This window comes from Molossus molossus, unplaced genomic scaffold, assembly GCF_014108415.1.
Source record: "Molossus molossus isolate mMolMol1 unplaced genomic scaffold, mMolMol1.p scaffold_m16_p_3, whole genome shotgun sequence".
NCBI lineage: Eukaryota > Metazoa > Chordata > Mammalia > Chiroptera > Molossidae > Molossus > Molossus molossus.
In genome coordinates, this window is record NW_023425366.1 from 99053927 (window position 1) to 99076530 (window position 22604).

General features: G+C 38.7%; 1 protein-coding gene across 1 annotated transcript in view; it reads left to right on the forward strand.

Annotated features, from left to right (window-relative positions):
* The first annotated feature begins 1794 nt into the window (after positions 1–1794).
* The window catches only part of POM121C (POM121 transmembrane nucleoporin C), a 29733-nt gene continuing 8923 nt past the window's right edge, over positions 1795–22604 (forward strand). The window contains exons 1-6 of the mRNA XM_036279584.1: positions 1795–2238; positions 3175–3390; positions 3711–3869; positions 5715–5795; positions 7922–8093; positions 22245–22336. Coding sequence (XP_036135477.1) covers positions 3326–3390; positions 3711–3869; positions 5715–5795; positions 7922–8093; positions 22245–22336 — 569 coding nt within the window. The 5' untranslated portion in view covers positions 1795–2238; positions 3175–3325. The remainder of the gene's footprint in view (positions 2239–3174; positions 3391–3710; positions 3870–5714; positions 5796–7921; positions 8094–22244; positions 22337–22604) is intronic.

The following is a 22604-nucleotide window of genomic DNA, read 5'->3' on the forward strand; positions in this document are numbered from 1 at the left end:
CTATTCCACTGATACTGATGATTTTTAATTAAGTAACACAGCCTTTTCAAAGCAGCAGCAGAATTGCCCTATCAATGTGTTGGGGAGAAGGAGAAATGCTTTTCTCACGTCTCCAAGTTGCTCCAGAGGCATTGTTATTGAGCCCTACTTTTCCAACATCTCTATTCCCCTAAACATCCTCATCTCCAGCCATACTGATCTATTTGGAGACTTTTGTATCAAAGTATTCCTTCCCATCTCTGTGCTTCTGCACAATGCTACTTCATTTGCCTTGAACCTACTTTAACCAGTTTTCTCAGCTCAAGTGGCAGCTCCCAGCCCATCTTACCCTTTATCATTCTCTTTTGTGCCTCTATTATTACCCCACACTGAATCTTAACTTTTTATTTACACATCTTTCCTACTCAACTGACGGCTTCTAGAAATCAGAGAACCTGGCCCTGGCCAGTTTGGCTCAGCGGTTAGAGCGTCGGCCTGCGGTCCGGAGAGACCCGGGTTTGGTTCCCGCTAAGGGCACGTACTTCGGTTGCAGTTTGTCCCCGGCCCTGGTTGGTCGTGCGGGTGGCAGCCACTCGATGTGTCCCTTCACGTCGATGTTTCTCTCTCTCTCTCCCTTCCTCTCTCTCCCTCCCACTCTATCTGTACAAAAAATGGAAAAATATCCTCGGGTGAGGATAAAAAAAAAAAAAAAAGAAATCAGAGAACCTGTCTTTTCTCCATTAATGTCTTTAATGTATATCAATGAATAAATAAATGAGTGAAAAGCTAAGGAAGCTGAGCTAGACCAAAGTCTGAATTGGCAGACTAAGTTAGTTTGTTTAACTGTTTTATTAAGATAAAATTCACAGATTTGTGAAGCATTCAGCATAATCTAATTCCAAAACATTTTGTTCCCCTAAAAAGAAAACTATCCCTTAGCAATCACTTTCCATTCCCTGACCCAGTACACACTCCCCAGGACTAGACAACCACTAATCTATTTTCTCACACCACCAAATTGAACATAGGTAAACCGATCACAGATCTTTAAAATCTATTCTGGACCATGTGAAATTTGGTGGATAACTGTCCCATTTTCCAACTTGTACTGCAAAACAAACTTATCTCGTAGCTCCAGGTTTGATCTGTAGTTTATCAGACTGATAGGGACTTCACTAAAACGACATCCACATTTAACAGTGGTGGTTGGTTTGGGTTTGTCTTGCTTCTTTCACTGTTTCTGTTGAAGTAAACCCTCTTAACCTGTTTATATTTCGGCAGAAAACAGGGTAACTGGACAAACCTCACAATGTCTGGTAGCAATTGTGAAAAGTGTCTGATAATATCTCTTCTGGAGAGTTTAGGGCCCCAGTAAGATACCATGAATTAAGCATTACGTGAATAGCCGCTTTCTGGAACTTTTATTTTTAACCCCATTCTTCACAGGCTCACCTCTGGAGGGGTGCTGTGCGGGTAGACCTGCAGGAGGCCTGTTGAATTCTCAGAACTCACTTTCCAGGGAAGACACGTTTTCGGAATTGGGCCGGGTCAGCTGGTTGCTAAGTAGCAGCTTTTTCCTTTGCGAATCGCGCAACAGAGTCGCATACGTAGTGATGCAACCGGCGCGCAGCAACGCGGCGCGCGGCGCGGCGCGGTGCACACTGGGATATTTAAGTCTTCTCCGCGGCGCGGAGCCGCGATGTCTCCGGCGGCTGCGGCGCCTGGAGGAGGCGAGCGGCGGCGGCCCATAGCGAGTGTCAGGGACGGTCGGGGCTGGGGCTGCGGTGGGGTGGCGCTCCTTGGTCTGTTGTTTGGCCTCGTGCTGTACCTGGTGCCGGCGGCGGCTGCGCTGGCCTGGCTGGCCGTGGGGGCTACCGCGGCCTGGTGGGGACTGAGCCGCGAGCCCCGAGGTTCGCGCACCTTCACCTCGCTAGTCCGGAACGCGCGGCGTCAGCGAACGCTGCTCGCCTCGCCTCCGGCCAAGTCTGCTGTAAACGGAAATCTCCTGGAGCCTCGGACCCTGCTGGAAGGACCCGACCCCGCCGAACTGCTCCTTGTGGGCAGTTACCAGGGCAAGCCCGGCCCCCCGCAACCTGCTGGCGTTCCGGAGGCCAGGGACCAGCGGGAGAGGCAGGGCCGTCGCCCACCCATCCGCACCACGCCACCGGCTCAGTCGGCCCATCGCGTTCACTACATTCATTCCTCTCACCCCTCTCACCCCATTCCTCTTTTCCGACCCTCCACGAGGCCTTCCCACAGGTAAGATACCCTGATCTTTCCCAGACCCTCCTCTCTATCGACTGGCTTCGAATTGAGGACTTGATTTTTAATCCCGATGTTCTTTCATTGAGTGCAAAGTGGATTCTGTGTCGTTTAACCTCTCTCAACATTTTGGTGCATGTCAACCGTCTCCTGCCCCCTCCCTTTAACCTTTGGAATGAGATGTGATGCGACAGTTGTTCCCTTCTTTCCAGTTATTAAAACTGTCTGAATTTTAGTACAGTATAGATTTAGCAGAATACTTGTTAACACTAAAACTTTGGATGAGAATATCTTTATCTTTGGAGTGTAGTCATAAAGTATTTGTATATATACATATATATGTATATGATCGATAAGAGAAATTTTATCAGTTTGAGCTCAAAGAGGTGTTTCCAGGAAACACTTATTCCATTGATAAAGTTGGATAAAGATGATCAAATTAAAGAGACTTTCACTTAGTCTTTAGTGGAGAGATAAGAGTACCCCCCCCCCAAAAAAAATGGTGAAAATAGTAGGTTCTTGATAAGTAAATTTAGTTGAGAAGATGACTATTTAGGTATTGAAAAATATTTGATTCTGGGTGTATATTACTGATGACTTACTGAAAAGATTGAAGGGTTCTTGAAAAGTTTCTCCCTGCATGTCCTAATGCACACTTTTCTTCCATTGTAGTTTTACTTGTATGGGCAAGGTTTTGAGTTTCCCTCTCAAATTGTTGAAGTCTGTTGTAGGGATGGCTGTTTAGCAGCTGCCACTTTCTGCCCTTAGATGAGATGGTATGGGAAGTTGTCTTAAAAATTCTGTGTTTCCTGTTGCTTAGAGGTTTAAGCTCTCTGGAAAATATCTGAACCCACATAGTTCTTTAGTTAGTTAAATTTTCTGACATTCTTTTAATCTTCTTTGGTTCCGTAATATGTCTCTTATTCTCCACAGGGACTGTGGGACTTTATCAAATCGGTTTTTAATAACACCTCGAAGACGATATCCAATTCAGCAGGCCCAATACTCCGTTCTGGGGGTACTTCCCACAGTGTCCTGGAATGGTTATCACAAGAAGACTGTGCTATCTCCTCATAATTCCAAAATGGTGTGCAGCCCAGTGACAGTGAGGATTGCTCCTCCTGATAGTAAATTGACTCGTTCTCCAATGTAAGTATTGTTTTTGGAATAATAGACTCCTTTTTGTGTCCACTTTATTCTTCCATGGTTGTTTCTTTGACAAGACAGCTCTAAAACAAGGACTTGTTTAAATGAGAAATCCCAAATTTCTGTTGTTGAACTGTCTCTTATTTTCTTGGTTTCATTTTTTGTTTTTGCCTTAGATTATAGCTTTAATTGCTAATGGCATTTTCTGTGAATGTATAAATTACGCTTTGCTTAATGGTAAGTTTCTGATTTTCAGTGGAGTCTATGCTATATGACATAGTAATTAAAACATCTTAGTGTTAGAATCTTATCTTTCATTGCAGACCAGAGCAGTTAATCAGCTCAACACTGTCATTACCATCAAATAATACTCCAGATCCATGCGCAAAGGAGACTGTACTGAGTGCCCTCAAAGAGAGGAAGAAAAGAACAGTGGAAGAGGAAGAACAAATATTTAGTGATGGCCAGGAAAACAAAAGAAGGTAACAGGCCCAGCAGAGTATTAAAAAGGCCTCCCACATGGACTCCTGTGATTTGAAATGCAGATTACTCCCCCAAAAGATACAGAGGCCAACTCCAGTGTGTGAGCCTTAGTAGGTCCCCTTCTTTGGCTTTCATGGAAGAGCTTAGTAGCAAGGGTTTTAACGCTGTTCGTTTCAAGTTTAGGCACAAGTTAGATAAATGTTATAATTTACCTTTTCCCTGAGTATTGGATAAGCCAACTATTAGTCATATTAGCCTCATACTTTTGATACAACTGTGTTAAATTCTGCTTTTGAGAGAGTGTTCAAAAACTTCCCCTTCCAATTTTGTATTTTTTAGTTATTTGGGTAACCACTAGTTTAAATGTTGTAATTGTGCTGAAGGGAATGCTTGGCAAAGAAAAGTGTAGGCTAGAGTATGGTAGATTTGTCAGTAATGAGAGTGAAACCAACTTCATTAATTGGTTTTTGATAACAATGAAAATGAAATGAATCTGTTTCTTGGGCATGGAAAGAAATGCCCAGCTGGTATGGCTCAGTGGATTCCCATGGACTGAGAGGTCCCAGTTCGATTCCCTTCAGGGCACATGCCCGGGTTATGGGCTTGATTCCCAGTAGAGGGCTGTGCAGGAGGCAGCTGATCAATGTTTCTCTCTCACATTGATGTTTCTCTCTGTCCCTCTCTCTAACAAAAAAAATCAAAACTTTTTTTTAAAAAAAATTGTTGAAGTCTAATTAGGATGCAGAATTGCTTGTGGCTTTCTAAGGAGTTAGTTAAGGATTCTACTCATTTTTTAATACAACAAATTAAGCAGCCACATGTGCCAGAGCCTATTCCAGGTACAGTGAACAAGACAAAGTCTTCATAGGACTTGTTGTAGGGAGAGAACCAAAAAGGAGGAAGATGTTAAAACAAGGTCTAGATTGCAGGTATTTAGAAATTTTTTTTAAAACCAGGGTGATAGAAATAAAAGACAGGTTGATATAACATGGTAATGAGAAGGAGGCTTCTTTGTATGAGGTAGTCAAGGAAGTGCTTTCTGAGGAGACAATGAATCCCACTCTTAAAAAAATATAATCGTTGTCCCTATTACCTAGACCAGATTGTTCATATCCTACAAGTTCAGGGTTTGCAATTTTTGATACATTAGATAACAAAATTAAGTAGGGAAGTATTAATCAATGTAAGTGTATTTATGTAACATAGGAAGATCGGATTATGATGACTAGAGATGTGATTTACAAGTGAGAATTTGAGCTAATGTCAGCTAGCTAAGCAGGCATGACAGGAGGCATAGGGGTGTGGAGGTGGGAGATGAAATTACTATTGTTATGGTCCCAGTAGGTTTTTCATGTTCTTTGGGATGGTAGTTTTACTTGACCCTAGTGAATCTATAACAGAATTCTGTATTATCTTACCCATAATTGGAATAAACAATGATTATGTGTACCACACATTAGACCCTTCTTGTACATGAGATGTAAAATTTTTCCCTAACAGACTTGCCGTATTAACCTGTAGATCACTATGGGTTGTGTGGATGGGTCCCACAAGTTTTTTTTATTTTTATTTGTGGATAGTAGGTTGTTAAATTTGTGATTGTAATAACACTGAATAGTTCAAAAGGTCTTGATGTAGAGTAAGTCTTCACTTAATGTTGTTGGTAGATTCTTGGACAATCTTAGAATACATTTAACTTTTGGAATCTTTGGGATTTGAAGCATCCTTTTTCTTGTCTAGCATGGAACCTGTATTCCATAGGGATTAGGTCCCAGGAATATGAGAATATACTTTAATGGGGAAAAAGTCATTTCATTTAATTGAAAGTTTTTGATTTATTACAGGCGCCATGATAGCAGTGGGAGTGGACATTCCGCATTTGAGCCCCTTTTGGCCAATGGAATCCCTGCTTCTTTTGTTCCTAAGTAAGTGAAAATCCATCTGGTTGAAATAGACACTATTTATAAAAAGGGCATTGTCAAAGTTATTGTCCTATTGATTTTCCTCTTTGCTTTTTGCATTGCTTTATTTGTTCAGGTTCAAATCTTTGAAATCAAAGAGGAACATTTGAGTAACTTGCCACAATAACTCTTATATAAAATTCCTTTTAATTTGGAGAAAATATGTTAAGAGTAAGAGGGTTTTTAAATATATTTAATAACCAACTATGTAAATAAAAAGATTACAAGGTTTGCACAATGGATAAAATGTAAAACTGAAATGTAAGATAAATGATAAGTTTCTGCATTTGAATTTAAATACATTTGAGAAAGAGCCCTGGCCGGTTTGGCTCAGCGGTTAGAGCGTCGGCCTGCGGTCTGGAGAGACCCGGGTTCGGTTCCCACTAAGGGCACGTACCTCGGTTGCAGTTTGTCCCCGGCCCTGGTTGGTCGTGCTGGTGGCAACCACTCGATGTGTTCCTTTCACATCGATGTTTCTCTCTCTCTCTGTTCCTCTCTCTCCCTCCCGCTCTACCTGAACAAAAAATGGAAAAATGTCCTCGGGTGAGGATAAAAAAAAAAATACATTTGAGAAAGAAATGGATCGTTGCCCTCGCCGGTTTGGCTCAGCAGTTAGAGCGTTGGCCCATGGACCAATGAGTTGCGGGTTCGATTCTGGTCAAGGGCACGTACCTTGGTGGCCATTTATCCCTAACCCTGGTTGGGGTCATGTGGGAGGCAGCCACTCGATGTGTCCCTTTCACATCGATGTTTCTCTCTCTTCCTCCCACTCTATCTGAACAAAAATGGAAAAATGTCCTCAGGTGAGGATAAAAAAAAGAAAGAAAGAAATGGATTGTCTGCCCGGTGTGGCTCAGTGGTTGAACGTCAGCCCATGCAGTAAGAGGTCACTGGTTCAATTCCCGGTCAGGACACATGCCCAGGTTGTGGGCCTGATCTCCAGTGGGGGTCATGCAGGAGGTGGCCAGTCGGTGTTCTCTCTCATCGATGTTTCTCTCTCTTTCTCACTTTCTCAAATCAATAAAAAAAAAAAAATGGATTGGAGGGAAAGTGGCTCAGAACTATGTATGAAAAGACTTGGGGTAACTTATATGCTTAATTTGAGCAGCAGTATAACATGGCTGCCAAAAAACCTAATGTACTCCTATTCTGTGCTGATAAAACAAAAACCAGAATGAGGCAGGTAAGAGGTAGTCCTGCTTTTCTTAGTTCTGCTCAGATTGTCCATGGAGTATTGTATTTGGTTCGTTGTGCTATACTATGAAAGAGGATATACACACACTGAAATTCATTTAGCAACTAATGTGTTAAAGGGTGATGGTGGTGGGTGAGGGGGTTTTGAAGGTCCTAAGTACTAGCCCAGAGGAGAAAAATCTCAACAGGAATAAGAAAATGAGGAAGGGAAAGATAATGGTCTCCAAAAAAACGGAAGGACTATCAAATGATAGAAAGAAAACAGCTTGCTCAGTGTGGCACCAAATAGGATCCATGGGTGAAAATTAGAGGAAATGTTTTTTTCACTCAATATAAGAATAAACAGGTCCACGTTTGACATTCATCACTCTAGGAGATAATGAGTTGTCTACATTGTAACAGAAGTTGGATGACTATTCTACAGGAAGGATGTACATAGAATTTCTATTTCATTGGGAAACTTAGAAAAAAAATGGTTAGTTCCTCTTAACTGATTTTTTTTAACAGCTTTATTGAGGGATAATTGATATGTAATAAACTGTATCTGTTTAAAGTGTACAGTTTGATAAGTTTTCACATGTATACACCTCTGAAACTATAACCACAGTCAAGATAATGAACATAACCATCACCTCCAATAAAAGTTTCCCAGTGTCCCTTAGTGATATCTCTCTCCAACCCTTTCCCCCTCCCCAGGCATTTAGTAATAATGCTTTCTGTCACTGGAGATTAGTGTGTATTTTCTAGAATATTATTTAAGTGGAATCATACATTTAATTTTCAAAATATTTTTTTTTTCCTTCTTGACTTTGTCAGATATATTTGTGACCATGGATGAAGCTTAAAAGAATGTTGTCTTCAATAGCACATCTAACTATCTTTTTCCCTTTTATTAGGCCTGGGTCTCTGAAAAGAGGTCTCAATTCCCAGAGCTCAGATGACCACTTGAATAAAAGATCCCGCACCTCTTCTATGAGCTCCATGACAAGCACGTACACAGGTGGCATTCCTAGCTCCAGCCGCAATGCCATTACCAGTTCTTACAGTTCTACTCGAGGTTTCTCTCAGGTACATTCTTCTCGTGGGTGGCATGGGAAGGTAAACCAGTATATATGTGGAAACCTAATACAAAACAGCCGTTATTGTACATAAATGGACAAAGGATGAATAATTCAATAAATGCTGTTAATTGGATTGAGAAGGTAGTCTGAGTTTGGGTTGCATTGTGTCATAAAAGAAATTTATCCTAGGTTGCGAATTTAGTGAAAGTTTGAATATAAGAAGGGGTTTAATTCTTTTTTAGAAGGAGGATGTTGTATAGCCTAGTGAATAGAGCAGGTTTTGGTCTCTAGGTTCTTTTATAATGCTACTTTTTCTCTTTTTTTCATGCTTTTGAAAAAACGATCATTTTGTCCTGTAGAATTTCCCCTATTGTGGATTTAGTTTGCATTGTTGCGGTCATTTTAACATGCTCTATCCCCTATTTTCCTTGTAAATTAGTAGTTGGATCCTGAAGCTTGGTTAAATTCAAGCTCAGTTATTTTGGCAAAATATTGTATAGGTGATGCTGTGATTTCCTATTGCATCACATCAAGAACACGTGAAGCCCAATTGCCTCCCTTTTGTGGTGTTAATGTTGATCATTGGGTTCAGGTGGTGTTTGTCTGATGCTTCCATTTTCATTTTTGTATGAGCTTTTCACCTGAAAATTTCAGCAGCCATTCATCATCTTAGTCTAGGTTCATTGTTGCAGAATGGTGATATTCTAACTCTTTATCTTTTCCTCTGCATTTATTTATTTATTTATTTATTTATTTTTTATTCTCACACGAGGACATTTTTCGACCTTTTGTTCAGATAGAGTGGGGGGGGGGGAGAGAAACATCGACGTGAAAGGGACACATCAAGTGGTTGCCACCCCCACAAGGGCCGGGGGCAAACTGCAACTGAGGTACATGCCCCTAGCAGGAACTGAACCCGGTCTCTCCGGACCGCAGGCCGGCCAGGGCTCCTCTGCATTTATTAATTGAAATTCTGTGTAGGAAAGACAGGATGATAACTACTGCCATAGCTACTCTAAAGGTGACTAGTGATGTTTTTGCTGTTGTTGATTATGAACTTCTGAATTTTTTTTTTTTTCTACATCCTCACCCGAGGACATTTGTTTCAATATTTTGTTCAGATAGAATGGGAGGGAGGGAGGGAGGGAGGGAGGGAGGGGGGGGGGAGAGAGAGAGAGAGAGAGAGAGAGAGAGAGAGAGAGAGAGAGAGAGAGAGAGAAACATCGACGTGAAAGAAACACCCGACGTGAAAGGGACACATCGAGTTGTTGCCACCCACACGACCCAACCAGGGCCGGGGACAAACTGCAACCGAGGTACGTGCCCTTAGTGGGAACCAAACCCGGGTCTCTCCAGACCACAGGCCAACGCTCTAACCACTGAGCAAAACCGGCCAGGGCTGAACTTCTGAATTTTAATAAACATTTTGTAATCCTCAATATATTGTAGTTATTCCTCTGGTGCACAAAATTTTCCAACTTTGACCAGTGGAAGCCTTTCATATTAGCTCTTGTATCCTTTTGTTTGAACCCGAGTAGTCTTTGCTTCATTGCTTTTTTGTTTTTTTAACCAAAAACAAATCCATCTTGTACATTTCCAACCCAGGTTGAAGTTGAAGTTGGCTATTCTTCAAGTAGTCTTAGTTTTAATATTTCAAATTCAGATTTAGGATTAAAGAATTATTTGGTTTAGTTTTTTTTTAATCCTCACCCAAGGATAATTTTCCATTTATCTTCAGATAGAGTGGGAGTGAGGGAGGGAGGGGTGGGGGGGAGAAAGAAGGAAGGGAGGAAGGGAGGAAGGAAAGGAAGGAAAGGAAACGAAACGAAACATCGACATGGGAGAGAGACATCGACTGGTTGCCTTCTGCACGACCTGACCAGGACCGGGGACCGAACTGCAACCAAGATATGTGTGTGCCCTTGACTGGAATCGAACCCAAGACTCTTAGGTCCACAGGTCAATGCTCTAACCATTGAGCAAACTGGCCAGGATGAGCAGCAGGTTTACTTATAGGAATTAATCCTACTCAAAGACATACAAAGACGTTGATTTTGGCATTATTTTAATACCAGAAGCTTGGAAACAATGTATATGCACCTTTTTAGGGGGCTGATTGTACTTCACAGTATTTCCATAAGTTTAAATACTATGTAACTATTAAAAAGAATAAGGCAGCCCAGCCCGTGTGGCTCAGTGGTTGAGCATCGACCCATGCACCAAGAGTTGTCTGGTTCAATTTCCGGTCAGGGCATATGCTCAGGTTATGGGCCAGATCCCCAGTGGAGAGCATGCAGGAGGCGGCCAATCGATGTTCTCTCATCAGTGTTTCTCGCTCTCTCTCCCTCTCCCTTCCTCTCTCTTTAAAATCAATAAAGAAAAAAAAATTTAAGAAAAAATAAGGCAGCTTAATATAGGCACTGATGTGAATGATCTCAAAAATATATTTTAAAAAACAAGGTGCAGAACTCTGATGATAGTGTCTTCTATCATTTTTGCTGCTGTTTCTTTAATCTTTCAGTGTGCATGGAATAATTCTGACAGATTGTTAGAAACTGGTAATAACTTACTGAGAGAGGAGGGAAACTTTTTACTATATATTCTATTTATTGAAATTTGTAACATGTTATACAAGTATTTTCCTGGTTTCAAAAAATGTTTTAGGCATAGATAACTGTTAAGTAAAAAGTAAAAATCCCCTGTCCTGGCTATTCCAGTCTTCATCCCATCTCCATGCCTATTATTAACATTCCTATTGTGTGTGCAAACACAGATAATACAGAGAATTTAAAGACTGTTTTACACAAATGGGATCATAGCATATGTGCTTTTTAGGATCTATTTAAATAATATATTATGTAAACTACATGTCATGTAATTCCTCACTTTTTTAATGGCCTTTTTTTATTAGAGTATAATGTGCAGAAAAATACCATGTACAGCTCTGTGTAACCACATCCTCATCAAGTAATCATTTTCTGCACCCAGAAGCCCCTTTCATACCTACTCCAAATCACTACTCCTTCCCTCCTTTCTTCCTGAGTATTATTAGTATTTATGTTTTTTCTGTTTTTGAACTTTATATAAAGAAAGCACAGAATATGCTTTTTTTGTGTGTTTGGCTTCTTTCACTCAATATTTTATTTGTGAGATTCATCTGTGTTGCATGTAGCAATAGGTCTTTCATTTTCATTGCTGTATACTGTTTCATTGGACATTTGGGTTTTCATTTTGGAGCTATAGTAATGCAGCTGTGGACATTATTGTAAAAGTCTTTTGGTGCACATAAATAAAGTATGTGTATGTTCAGTTTTAGTAGATGTTGAACAGTTTTTTAAAGTGATGTTTCAGTTGATACTTCTACCAGTGCAGTATGGGATTTTGTTCCTGTAGTTACACATCCTCACTAGTATTTGGTGTTGCTCTTTACTTACTCATTCTGGTGGGTGTAAAGTCATTTTTCATTGTGGTTTTAATTTTGTTTCCCTGGTTACTAATGAGATAGCGGTATGAACTGTTCTTTGGCCATTTGTACATCCTTTTTTATGAAGTGCCTGTTCAAGTTTCTTGGCTCTTTTCATTAGGTTGATTTTTTCTTATTTATATAAGTTCTTTATTTTCTAGATCCAAGCTTTCTGTGAATTATATGTGTTGCAACAAGTAAGTGTCCTATTCTGACTCACCATTTCCTTTCTTAGAGTCTTTTCACTTATGATTAGTGTATTTTATGTACTGTTTAGGACATTTTTGCCTTCCTTACAGTTGTGATATTCTCTTACGTACCTTCTAGGAGCTTTATTGTTTTTACATGATATTTATATCTATAAACTAGTTGAATTGACTTTTGTGTATATTGTAAGCTAGGTGTCAAAATTAGTGTTTTTCCCTATAAATATCCTTTTGACTTAGCAACATTTATTGAAAGGACCATCCTTTCTTGTTGCTCTGCAACACCACCTGTGTCATAATTTAAGTGTCCATATATACGTATTCATTTCTAGCTTCTGTTCTGTTCCATTGGTCTATTTTCCTACTCTGTGCCTGTTCTTCCCTCAGTCTGTGTTACACAGTCTCTAAGTTTTGATATCTAGTTAGAACAAGTCATCCAACTTTCTCATTTCTGTTCAGAATTATCTTGGATCTTGGCCCTTTGCAGTTCTATATAATTTTAGAATCAATTTCTACCAAAAATAAATACTTGCTGAGATATTGATTGGGATTGCCTTTAATCTACAAGTTATTTTGGAGAGAATTGACATTTTTACAATATTGAATCTTTTAGTTCATGAACTTGGTTTATCCTTCATTTATTCACATCATTTTTAACTTCTCTGTGTACTGGTTTTACATCTTTATTTATTTAATCCTTACCCGAGGATATATTTTTACATTTAAGTTCAGATAGAGTGGGAGGGAGAGAGGGGAGAAGAGAGGGAGAGAATCATCCATGTGAGAGAGACACATTGATTGGTTGCCACCTGCACGACTCCAACCGGGACTGGGAACGAACCACAACTGAGGTACGTGCCCTTGACCGGAACTGAACCCACAACTCATTGGTCCATGGGCCAATGCCCTAACTGGTGAGCCAAACCAGTCAGGGCTTTAGTTCTTTTTCTTGCTGGTTTTTAGTTTAATTATATTAGGTCACAGGATGATATATTCATATCAATCCTTGAAATGTTTTGAAGTTTGCTTTATGGCCCAGCACGTTTAGTTTGTGTGGTTTTTTTTTTCATGTTTAGTTTTGATAAGTGTTACAGCTTCACTTGAAAAGAAATTTTATTATGAAGTACTCAGTTGTAGTTTATTCTCCTTGAAGTTTATTCTTGTGGCTTGGTGTCTTTTGATAGTAAGTTTCAGGTGTACAATTTTATAATACATCTGTATATTCCATTGAGTGCTCACCATCCAAAGTCTAGTTCCCTTCCATGTATTTGACCCCTTTACCCTCTTCATCCTGCCCCCAGCTCCCCTTCCACTCAGGTAACCACTGTAGTCTGTGACTATGAATGTGTTTTGTTATTTTGTTGCTTTATGTTTTATATTCCAAAGAAAAGTGAAATCTTGTGGTTCTTGTCCTTTTCCATCTGATTTATTTCACTTAGCATGATACTCAAGATCTATCTAGCCCTGGCTGGATTGGATCAGCAGTTAGAGCGTCGACCTGCGGTCTGGAGAGACCCGGCTTCGGTTCCTGCTAAGGGCACGTATCTTGGTTGCAGTTTATCTCCTGCCCTGGTTGGGTCGTGCGGGAGGCAGCCACTCAGTGTATCCCTTTCACATTGATATTTCTCTCTCTCCTTCCCTCCCTCCCACTCCATCTGAACAAAAAATGGAAAAATGTCCTCAAAAAAAGATCTGTCAATATTGTCACAAATGGCAGTATTTCATCTTTTTCATGGATAAGTAGTATTTCTTTGTATATATGTAACATCTTTAGCTAATCATCAGTTGAAGGACATTAGGTTGTATCAGCAACTTGGCTATTGTGAATAACACTGCAAGGAACATATGGGTGCATGTAAGTGTTTTCAATTTTGGGGGGTAGATCTCCAGAAGAAGGATTGCTGGGTTATATGGTAGCTCTATTATTAATTTTTTGAGGAACCTCCATACTATTTTTCATAGAGTCTACACCAACTTACATTCCCACCAGCAGTGTACAGGGGTTCCCTTTTCTCCGTGTCTTCTTCAACCCTTGTTATTTTTGTCTTAATAAATAGCCATTCTGACAGGTGTGAAGTGGTTGCATTTCCCTTATAGCTAGTGAAGTTGAACATCTTTTTATCTATCTGTATATCTTGGGAAAGTGTCTGTTCAAGTCCTCTGCCCATTTTTCAAATTGGATTGTTTGTTTTTTTGTTGTTGAGTGTATGTGTTCTTTATGTATTTTGGGTATTGACCTCTTATTAGAGATAGTGTTTGCAAATATCTTCTCCCATTTGGTTGGTTGCCTTTTTGTTTTGTTGATGGTTTCTTTTGTTGTGCAGAAGCTTTTTGGTTTGATTCAGTTCCATTAATTTTTTTTTTCATGTATCAATAGATTTATTTATTTATTTTATTAATTTTTGTTACAGATGTTTCTCCTCAGTTCCATTAATTTATTTTTGCTTTTATTTAACCTGGTCAAGTTCACAGAAACCCCTCTGAGACCAAGGTCCATAAGCGTAATACCTATGTTTTCTTCTGTGTATTTTGTTTCCGGTCTTATATTCAAATCTTCAATACATTTTGAGTTAAATTTTGTGAATGGTGTCTTACACCAGTCTAGTTTTGTTCTTTTGCATGTGTCTTTCCAATTTTCCCAGCACCAGTTATTGAAGAGACTTTCCTTTCTTCATTGTATGTTTGTGTGTTTTGGGTTCCTTTGTCAAAAATAGGTTGTCCATATATGTATGGGTTTATTTCTAGGCTCTCAGTTCTATTCCATTGGTCTATGTGTCTGTTTTTCTGCTAATACCATATTGTTTTTATTATTGTAACGTAGTATAGTTTGAAGTCAGGGAGTGTGATACTTCTGGCATTTTTTTCTTTTTTTGGTCCTCAGGATTGCTTTGGCTATATGGGATCCTTTGTGGTTTCATACAAATCTGAGGATTTTTTGTCTTGTGCAAAATGCCATTGGGATTATATTAAATATAATCCCATAGAGATTGCATTAAATCTGTATATGCTTTAGGTAATACAGTCATTTACAAAGTTAATTCTTCCAATCCATGAACACAAAGTATCTTTCTATTACTTTGTGTCTTCACTTTCAACAATGTCTTGCAGTTTTTGATATATAGGTCCTTCAATTCCTTTGTTAAATTTATTCCTAGGTATTTTATTCTTTTTTTTTTTTTTGCAGTTATAAGTGGGATTGTTATCTTCATTTTTCTATTTCATTGTTAATATAGGAACACAGTAGGTTTTTGTATATTGATTTTGTATCTTGCAACTTCGCTGTATTTGTTTATTTCTGATAGTCTTTTGGTGGAATCTTTAGGGTTTTCTGTATATGGAACCCTGTCACCTGCAAATAGTGATGTTTTACTTCTTTATTCCCAACTTGAATGCTTTTTATTTCTCTCTTTCCTGATTGCTCTTTAGTACTGTGTTGAATAATAGTGGCGAGAGTGGGCATCCTTGTCTTGTTCTTGATCTTAGAGGAAAAGCTTTCAGTTATTTACCATTGAGTATACTAGCTGAAGGTTTGTTATAGATTGCTCTTATTATGTTAGGTATTTTCCTTCTGTACCCATTTTGTTGACTATTTTAATCATAAATGGATGTTGTATCCTGCCAAATAATTTTTGTGTCTATTGATTTGATCATGATTTGTTGTCGTTGTTGTTAATGGTCACTCAAGGAAATTTTTCCATTTCTTTTTAGATGGAGGGAGGGAGGGAAAGATGGAGAGAGACGGGAGAGCGAGAAAGAGAAAAAAAAGTCAATGTGAGAGAGAGACATCAGTTGGTTGCCTCCTGCACAAGCCTGACTGGGGCCGGGGATCAAACCTGCAGCCCAGGTACGTGCCCTTGACCAGAATCAAACCCACAACCCTTTGGTCTTCAGGCCAGGGCTGATCATATGATTTTTATCCTTCATTTTGTTAATGTGTGGCACATTGATTGATTTGCATATATTAAACTATCCTTGTGTCTGTGGAATGAACCCCACTTGATTGCAATGTATTTTCTTTTTTATTTATGGTTGTGTTTGATTTGCTAGTATTTTATTTAGGATTTTTGCATCTATGTTCATCAGATGTATTGGCCTGTTACTTTTTGTGTGTGTTAGCCTTACCTGGTTTTGGTATCAGGGTAATGTCGGCCTTGTCAAATGAGTTAGAAAGTATTCCCACTTCAATGTTTTGGAAGAGTTTGAGAAAAGTAGGTAATAATTTTCTTTAAATGTTTGTAGAATTTACTAGTGAAGCTGTCTGGTGTTGGACTTTTGTTTCTTGGGAGGTTTTTAATGGCTGTCTCAATTTTCTTACAGTTGATCAGTCTCTTTAGTTTTTCCAATTCTTTATGATTCAGTCTAGGAAAATTATATATTTCTAAGTAGTTGACCATTTCTTCTTGATTATCAAATTTGGTAGTGTATACCCTTTCATAGTATTCTTGTATAATCCTTTGTATTTCTGTGGTGTCTGTTTTAACTTCTCTTTCATTTCTGATTTTGTTTGAGTCTTTTTTCTTTTTTTCCTTAGGCTAGCCAAAGGTGTGTCAATTTCATTTATCTTTGTTTCATTGATTTGTTCTGTTGTCTTTTTGTTCTCTACTTCATTTAATTCTGTTTCAGTTTTTATTATTTCCTTCCATTTACTCTCTTTGGGCTTTGTTTGTTCTTCTTTTTCTAGTTATTTTAAGGTGTAATTGTAGATTGTAGATTGAGATTTTACTTATTTCTTGAGGTAGGCCTGTAATGCTATAAACTTTCCTCTTAGTATTCACTGCTTTTGGTACATCCCCAAAATTTTGATATGTGTATTGTCATTTTCATTTGTCTCTATGTATCTTTTGACTTCCTCTGTGTCTGCTTTGACACCATTGTTGTTCAGTAACATGTTGTTTAATCTTCATGTATCTGTGGTTTTCCTCTTATAGTTAATGTCCAGTTTTATATCATTGTGGTTGTCATTGTACTTGATGTGATTTCAGTCTTCTTAAATTTATTAAGACTTCTTTTGTGCCCCAACATACTGTCTGTCTTTGAGAATGTTATATGTGTACTTGAGAAGAATGTATATTTCATCATTTTGGCATGGAAAGCTCTGTAAATATTGTGTCCATTTGGTCTAATGTGCAATTTAGGACCAATATTTCCTTATTGATTTTCTGTTTGGATGATCTATCCATTGCTGTCGATGGGGTACTCAGGTTCCTTACTATAATAGTATTTTTGTCTGTTTCTCCCTTTAGGTTTATTAGTAATTGCTTTAGATATTTTAGTGCTCCCAGTTTGGGTACATAAATATTGATAAGTGTTATGTCTTCTTGATGGATTGTCCCCTTTTTCATTATAAAATGTCCATCTTTGTTTCTTGTTATCTTTTTTTTTGGTTAATCCTCACCCGAGGATATTTTTCCATTGATTTTTAGACAGAGGAAGGGAGGGAGGGAGGATGAGAGAGAGAGAAACATCAGTGTGAAAGAGACACATCGATTGGTTGATTCTCGCAACACCCCGACTGGGGCCAGTAATTGAACCTGCAACCCAGGTATGTGCCCTTGACTGGGAATTGAACCCACAGCCCTTTGGTCTGTGGGCCGACTCTCAAACTGCTAAACCAAACTGGCCAGGGCTCTTGTTACCTTTTTTTATCTTGAAATTTATATCGTCTTTCTTAATTATGGCTACACCTGCTTTTCTCTAAATGCCATTTGCTTGAAGTATCATCTTCCACCCCTTCACTTTGAGCCTACATTTGATGTAGGAGATGAGATGGATCTCCTGAAGACAACATATAGTTAGTTGGGTCTTGTTTTTTAATCCATTCCACTGCTCTGTGCCTTTGGTTGGTGAGTTCAGTTCATTTACATTTAGGGTAATTACTGATATATGAGGACTTACTATGGTCATTTTATCTTTTGTTTTCTGATTGCTCTGTATCTTCATTGTTTCTTTCCCCTTGGTTTGTCTGCTATTTTAGTTTGGTGGTTTTCTATGATTTTTTTTCTCTGTATTTTCTCTTTTGCTGCTGCTGCTGCTGCTGTTAAATGTCTTAGCTCTAGATTTTTATTTTGTGGTTACCATTAGGCTTATGTAAAAAAGTTTCAAACATACAATAGTCCTTATTCTTCTGATTGCATCTTAAATCTTCATTCACCTGTGCAAGTTCAGTCCTTTTCCCCCACCTTTATTATGTTTTTGATGTCACAAATTATTCCTCTTTATGTTGTATGTTAATTTTGAAATTGTAGAAGTTAGTCTTTTTTAAATGCTTTTTCCCCCTTTAATACCCTATTCTGAACACGAGTTAGCAGTTTCCTGCTTCTGTTTGTTTGCCTTAACTGTGGAAGATGCCCCATATTCCCTGAGGAGGTAGACATCCCTCTTCAATCATTTCAGGGTACCACTCCCATGGTAGAATGTGGCAAACAATGGGGCTCGGGCCTGTGAATTTCTGCCTCCTTGTAACCAGAAGTTGTCATCTGCTCTGTACTATCTGAGGTGTTCCAGCTGCCACAACGGGATTTTGCCCTGAGGGGTGGGGGAGGGGTGGACAGGAGGAAGAGTGTTCCTGGGCCTGTGGCTTTGCTTTCTCTGTGTTAATGGCAGCAGCCACACCCACTGTGCCCTATCTTTACGTCTGTCACTGGGTTTAGCCCCAGTGGGCACTGGCCACTCAGGCCAGAATGTTGCTTCTGCCCCCTCCAGCCCTCTGTGCTGCCATGTGAGGCCTGCTACACAACTCCTTCCCCTCTACCAAGTCAGCTGGGGCCTTGGTGAGGGTCAGACTGCATCTTTGGTTCCTGTCTCTGTCCTCCCTGCACCCTGCCCCCATCCTGCCTCCCTGCTCATTCTGTATGCCCAACTTCATATGTCTCAATGTGTGGATCTCTCAGACATGTTTGTGTATTAAGCAGGGAATCTTGTTGAATTATAGTTGTCCAACTTATAACTTCAGTGGGGGAAACTAAAAGGTATTCTCACTCTGCCATGATGCTGACATCACTGTACCTGAGGATCCATCCATTGCATTAAGTTCAGTAATTGTATATTTTTATAGTGACCATTTGTCTGCCAACATTCTTTATATTGTCATTTAAAGTCTTATAATAAATAGTTTTTTAAAGTCTTGTTTGATAATTTCAGTATTTGCATCCTGCTGTGTGTTTCTGATGTCTGCTTTTTTTCTATTTGGTTATACGTTATCTTCTTGTATATTTTTTTCTGTTTTGTTTCTCTATCAGACATTGGGGGTAGGGGGTAGAAGTGTAACTGTGACTTGAAGGTCTGAATGATGGTATCTTTCTCCAGAGAGGTTTTACTTTTGCCTCTGACAGGCAGCTAGAATAGAGGCAGATTACCTCCCTCCAGTTGGAATTAACGCTGAATTGGCTATCAGTTCTTATGAGGGCTGGGTGGGTGGGTGGCTGGGTGTGTGTGTGTGTGTGTGTGTGTGTGTGTGTGTTTCTGATTTGCCCTATATCCTAGTATGTAGCCTTTGGAATACCAACCAAAAGTCTGAGGTATTTATTAGGCCCCTCTATACTGGAAAGTCTTGAATTCCAGTTTTTGTTTTAGGCCAAAGAGACTGCCAGAAGCTTTTCTTAGCCTCTTAACAACAGCTTTTACTTTTGGAATTGGCATTCACTGTGAGGGAAAACATAGGCCCAGGTGTGGGTCTCACCTCTTGGCCTCTCTTCTTTGTCTTGTCTCTGCAATGTCTCACTGCCTTGGCAGCTCTTCATATTGCCATACCTTTATACAGATGTATTTCATATTTTCTTTAGCATTTTCTGCTTGACTTAAGCAAGAGATTTGGTCTAAAACAACATAGTCAGCTATTGCTTAAAACATGGTCAGATTTTGTTTTCAAGCACCCAGCTCCTGGGTGGATCCTGTGACCCCGTGCAAGAAAGATACTCACTAACACTAGTAGCTCTTAGGTGTTCTATTTTTTAAGTAGTTACCAATCCCCTGTTGTTGTATGATATTGGAATATATGGTAAGTTCTCAGAAGTAGATCTTAGGGGAGATTCAAGTAATATGAAAGTTCTTTATGTTGAAGCTTCTCTTTGAAAGAAATGTATGGTGAAGTAGTAAATATCTTCAGTACTTAATATAGATTTAATGCAAGTGTTAGTATAGATATATGACTTGTGTTTTTCCAGAGGAACACTAGTAAATACCTAAGTCTACAGCTACCCAAACTAGAGGTTGTAGCCTTGATATTAGAAAATCATTACAAATGTTAAGCTGTACCAGTTATAGAAAGTGAACTGTTCTCCTACCTCTTTGTGCATGGCACTGATGCCTCCATACCTCCATGTTTCTTACAAGACTTGTCATTTTCCAAAGTAGGCATTCAAAACTTGTACCCCTAGCTTGCATTTCTGACCCTGTCTTATTATTTCATTTATACCCTATATTTAAGCCAACCCAGAACATTTATTATCTTCTAATAGCGCCTATTTTTCTATTTCCTTCTGTTTCTTATTCTGTTCTCCATCCGGAATAAGTATGTTTTATCAAATTACAGGCCATCTCAAATGTCACCTTCTTCTTTTATTGATTCTTCTAACCAAACAGCATGCTCTCTTCTTGGGCTCCTTTTTAGAGACATCTTTAGAGGCTGTTAATAGTCATTTTATGTACTGTCCTATCTCTTTTCCACATAGCAAATTTCTTGATGGGAATGATCTTGCTTATCTTTGCATTTGTAAAGTATAAGGATGTAGGAACTTGTTAAATAAAAACTGAATTGCAAAGCAGAACCAAATTGACTGCTAGATACATATAGATCGACTATCTTTTTGTGATTTGCCTTGTTATGTCTTTTGCCCACTTATTATTTTCTATGTTCATTATATTTATATGGAATTGCAAGTCTTCCATTTTGACATGTTAAGGATATTAACTCCACTTAAATTGAAAATATTTGCCTTTTAGTTTGTTTATGGTTTTGTTTGGTATTTTTGTTTGTGTCCTGTCCACATAGATTTTATTTCTGGTTTATGGAAACATTAGTGTTGTTGAAAATACAAATGGAATAAAAGGTATACATATAGTAAAGTTTTCTTCCCACTTGGCAATATTTTTATGTAGTTTTTATGTAACTGTCAGTTTTCTTTCTTATGTTTCTGGCATAAAAGTCTTTTTTCTACCCCATGTTATTTAACAAATTTATTTTTTTTATAGTTCTTTTGTTACACTTTTTACATGTAATTGTTATTACTTCTGGATTATATGTGTATTTACAGTCTGTGAAGTAGAGATACATTTTTTCCCCTACGTGTTGAACCAGATTGTCTCTAACCCTGGCAAAACATTAGACTCACCTTTGGCACTTTGTTAAAAATGCAAAGTGTGTGAGGCCCAAGATTCTTTTTCCCCAAAATGACCTTTCTTATTCTTTACCTCACGGTAACATTTTTAAAAATATTATTGATTTCGGCATTTTTGTCAAGCTAATTCTGAATCTTGGGTTTCCTGATATTAGTCTTATGGAACTGTTCCACTGTTTTATCACCTGTCCTTGATTTTTAAATCCTTCTTTTCTTCTTTTGAACTTTTATTAAGCACTGTTTTCTCCCTTTTTGTGCTTGTAACTGTTACAAAGGAAGAAATCACTAGAATCTTCTCACTAGGAAAACGTGATCATTTAGTATCTTTGTAATTATGCCAAAGACTTATTTGCAGAGTGCTTGCAGAAATTAAAACAGACTATCTTTGTTATCAAGGGACTCCGCCTGGTAGCAGAGACAGATGTATGGATAATTATCATATAACAATAAGTAGCATAGGTATTATAAAAGTTATAAATTTCATGACTTTTTTTTTAATCCTCACGCAACGATACTTTTCCAGTGAAAGTGGGAGGGAGGGAGGGAGAGAAAAACATCGATGTGAGAGAGACACATTGACTGGTCACATCCTGCACAACCACAGCCAGACCCGGGGACAAACCATAACCTAGGTATGTGCCCTTGACTGGAATCGACCCTGTGACTCATTGGTCCACAGGCTGACACTCTATCCACTAAGCCAAACCGGCCAGGGTGACAGCATATTTTTTAAAATAAAATTAATAAAGTAAAACTGAAAATTTAATGAAAGCAATACTAAATTAGTTTATGGGTTTATCTTCACTAAAACAGTTTCCTAATTTACTCTGATCATTTACTTACACAGTGTAGAGTAAATGTATACACCATAGCTCTAAATCATTATTGAATGTAATGTTCTACTTTTTTAATGTATGCAAAAAGTACATTCATTCCTTCTACATTTATTAGTTAGCATCCATCACTTTTCAGACTTTTTTATCCCATAGTTAATAGCAATTGACTTACTTTTCAGGAGCCTTCACAAATAATATTTTTTAGTCACTGACAGGGAGACTTTATATGCAGTATGAATAGAACCACAAAATTATATTGAAGATTGAATGCTGAACTATCACCTACTGTCAGTCATGTTACTTTTGTTTGGCTTTTAGCTATGGAAGAGAAGTGGTCCCAGTTCATCACCCTTTTCCAGCCCAGCCTCATCCCGCTCCCAGACACCAGAGAGGCCAGCAAAGAAAATAAGGTAATCAGTGATTATTTGCTGTGTAGATTATTGATCAGGAAAGGAGCGAAATTTACTTGACTCTTAGGCTTTCTGTAACTCTTATTTGGGGAATCAAATAAATTGGTATCTAGATGGACAGTGAAGTACTCACCAGAATTGCTCTCATTTCTTACAGTTCTTTATGTACTGACTACAGGGGCCTCTGGTTCTCTTATGCTTCATGAGTGACTGGGTGTAAGAGTAGAATGGAGTGAACAGAGTTAATAATGTTAGCGGACAGAAGACT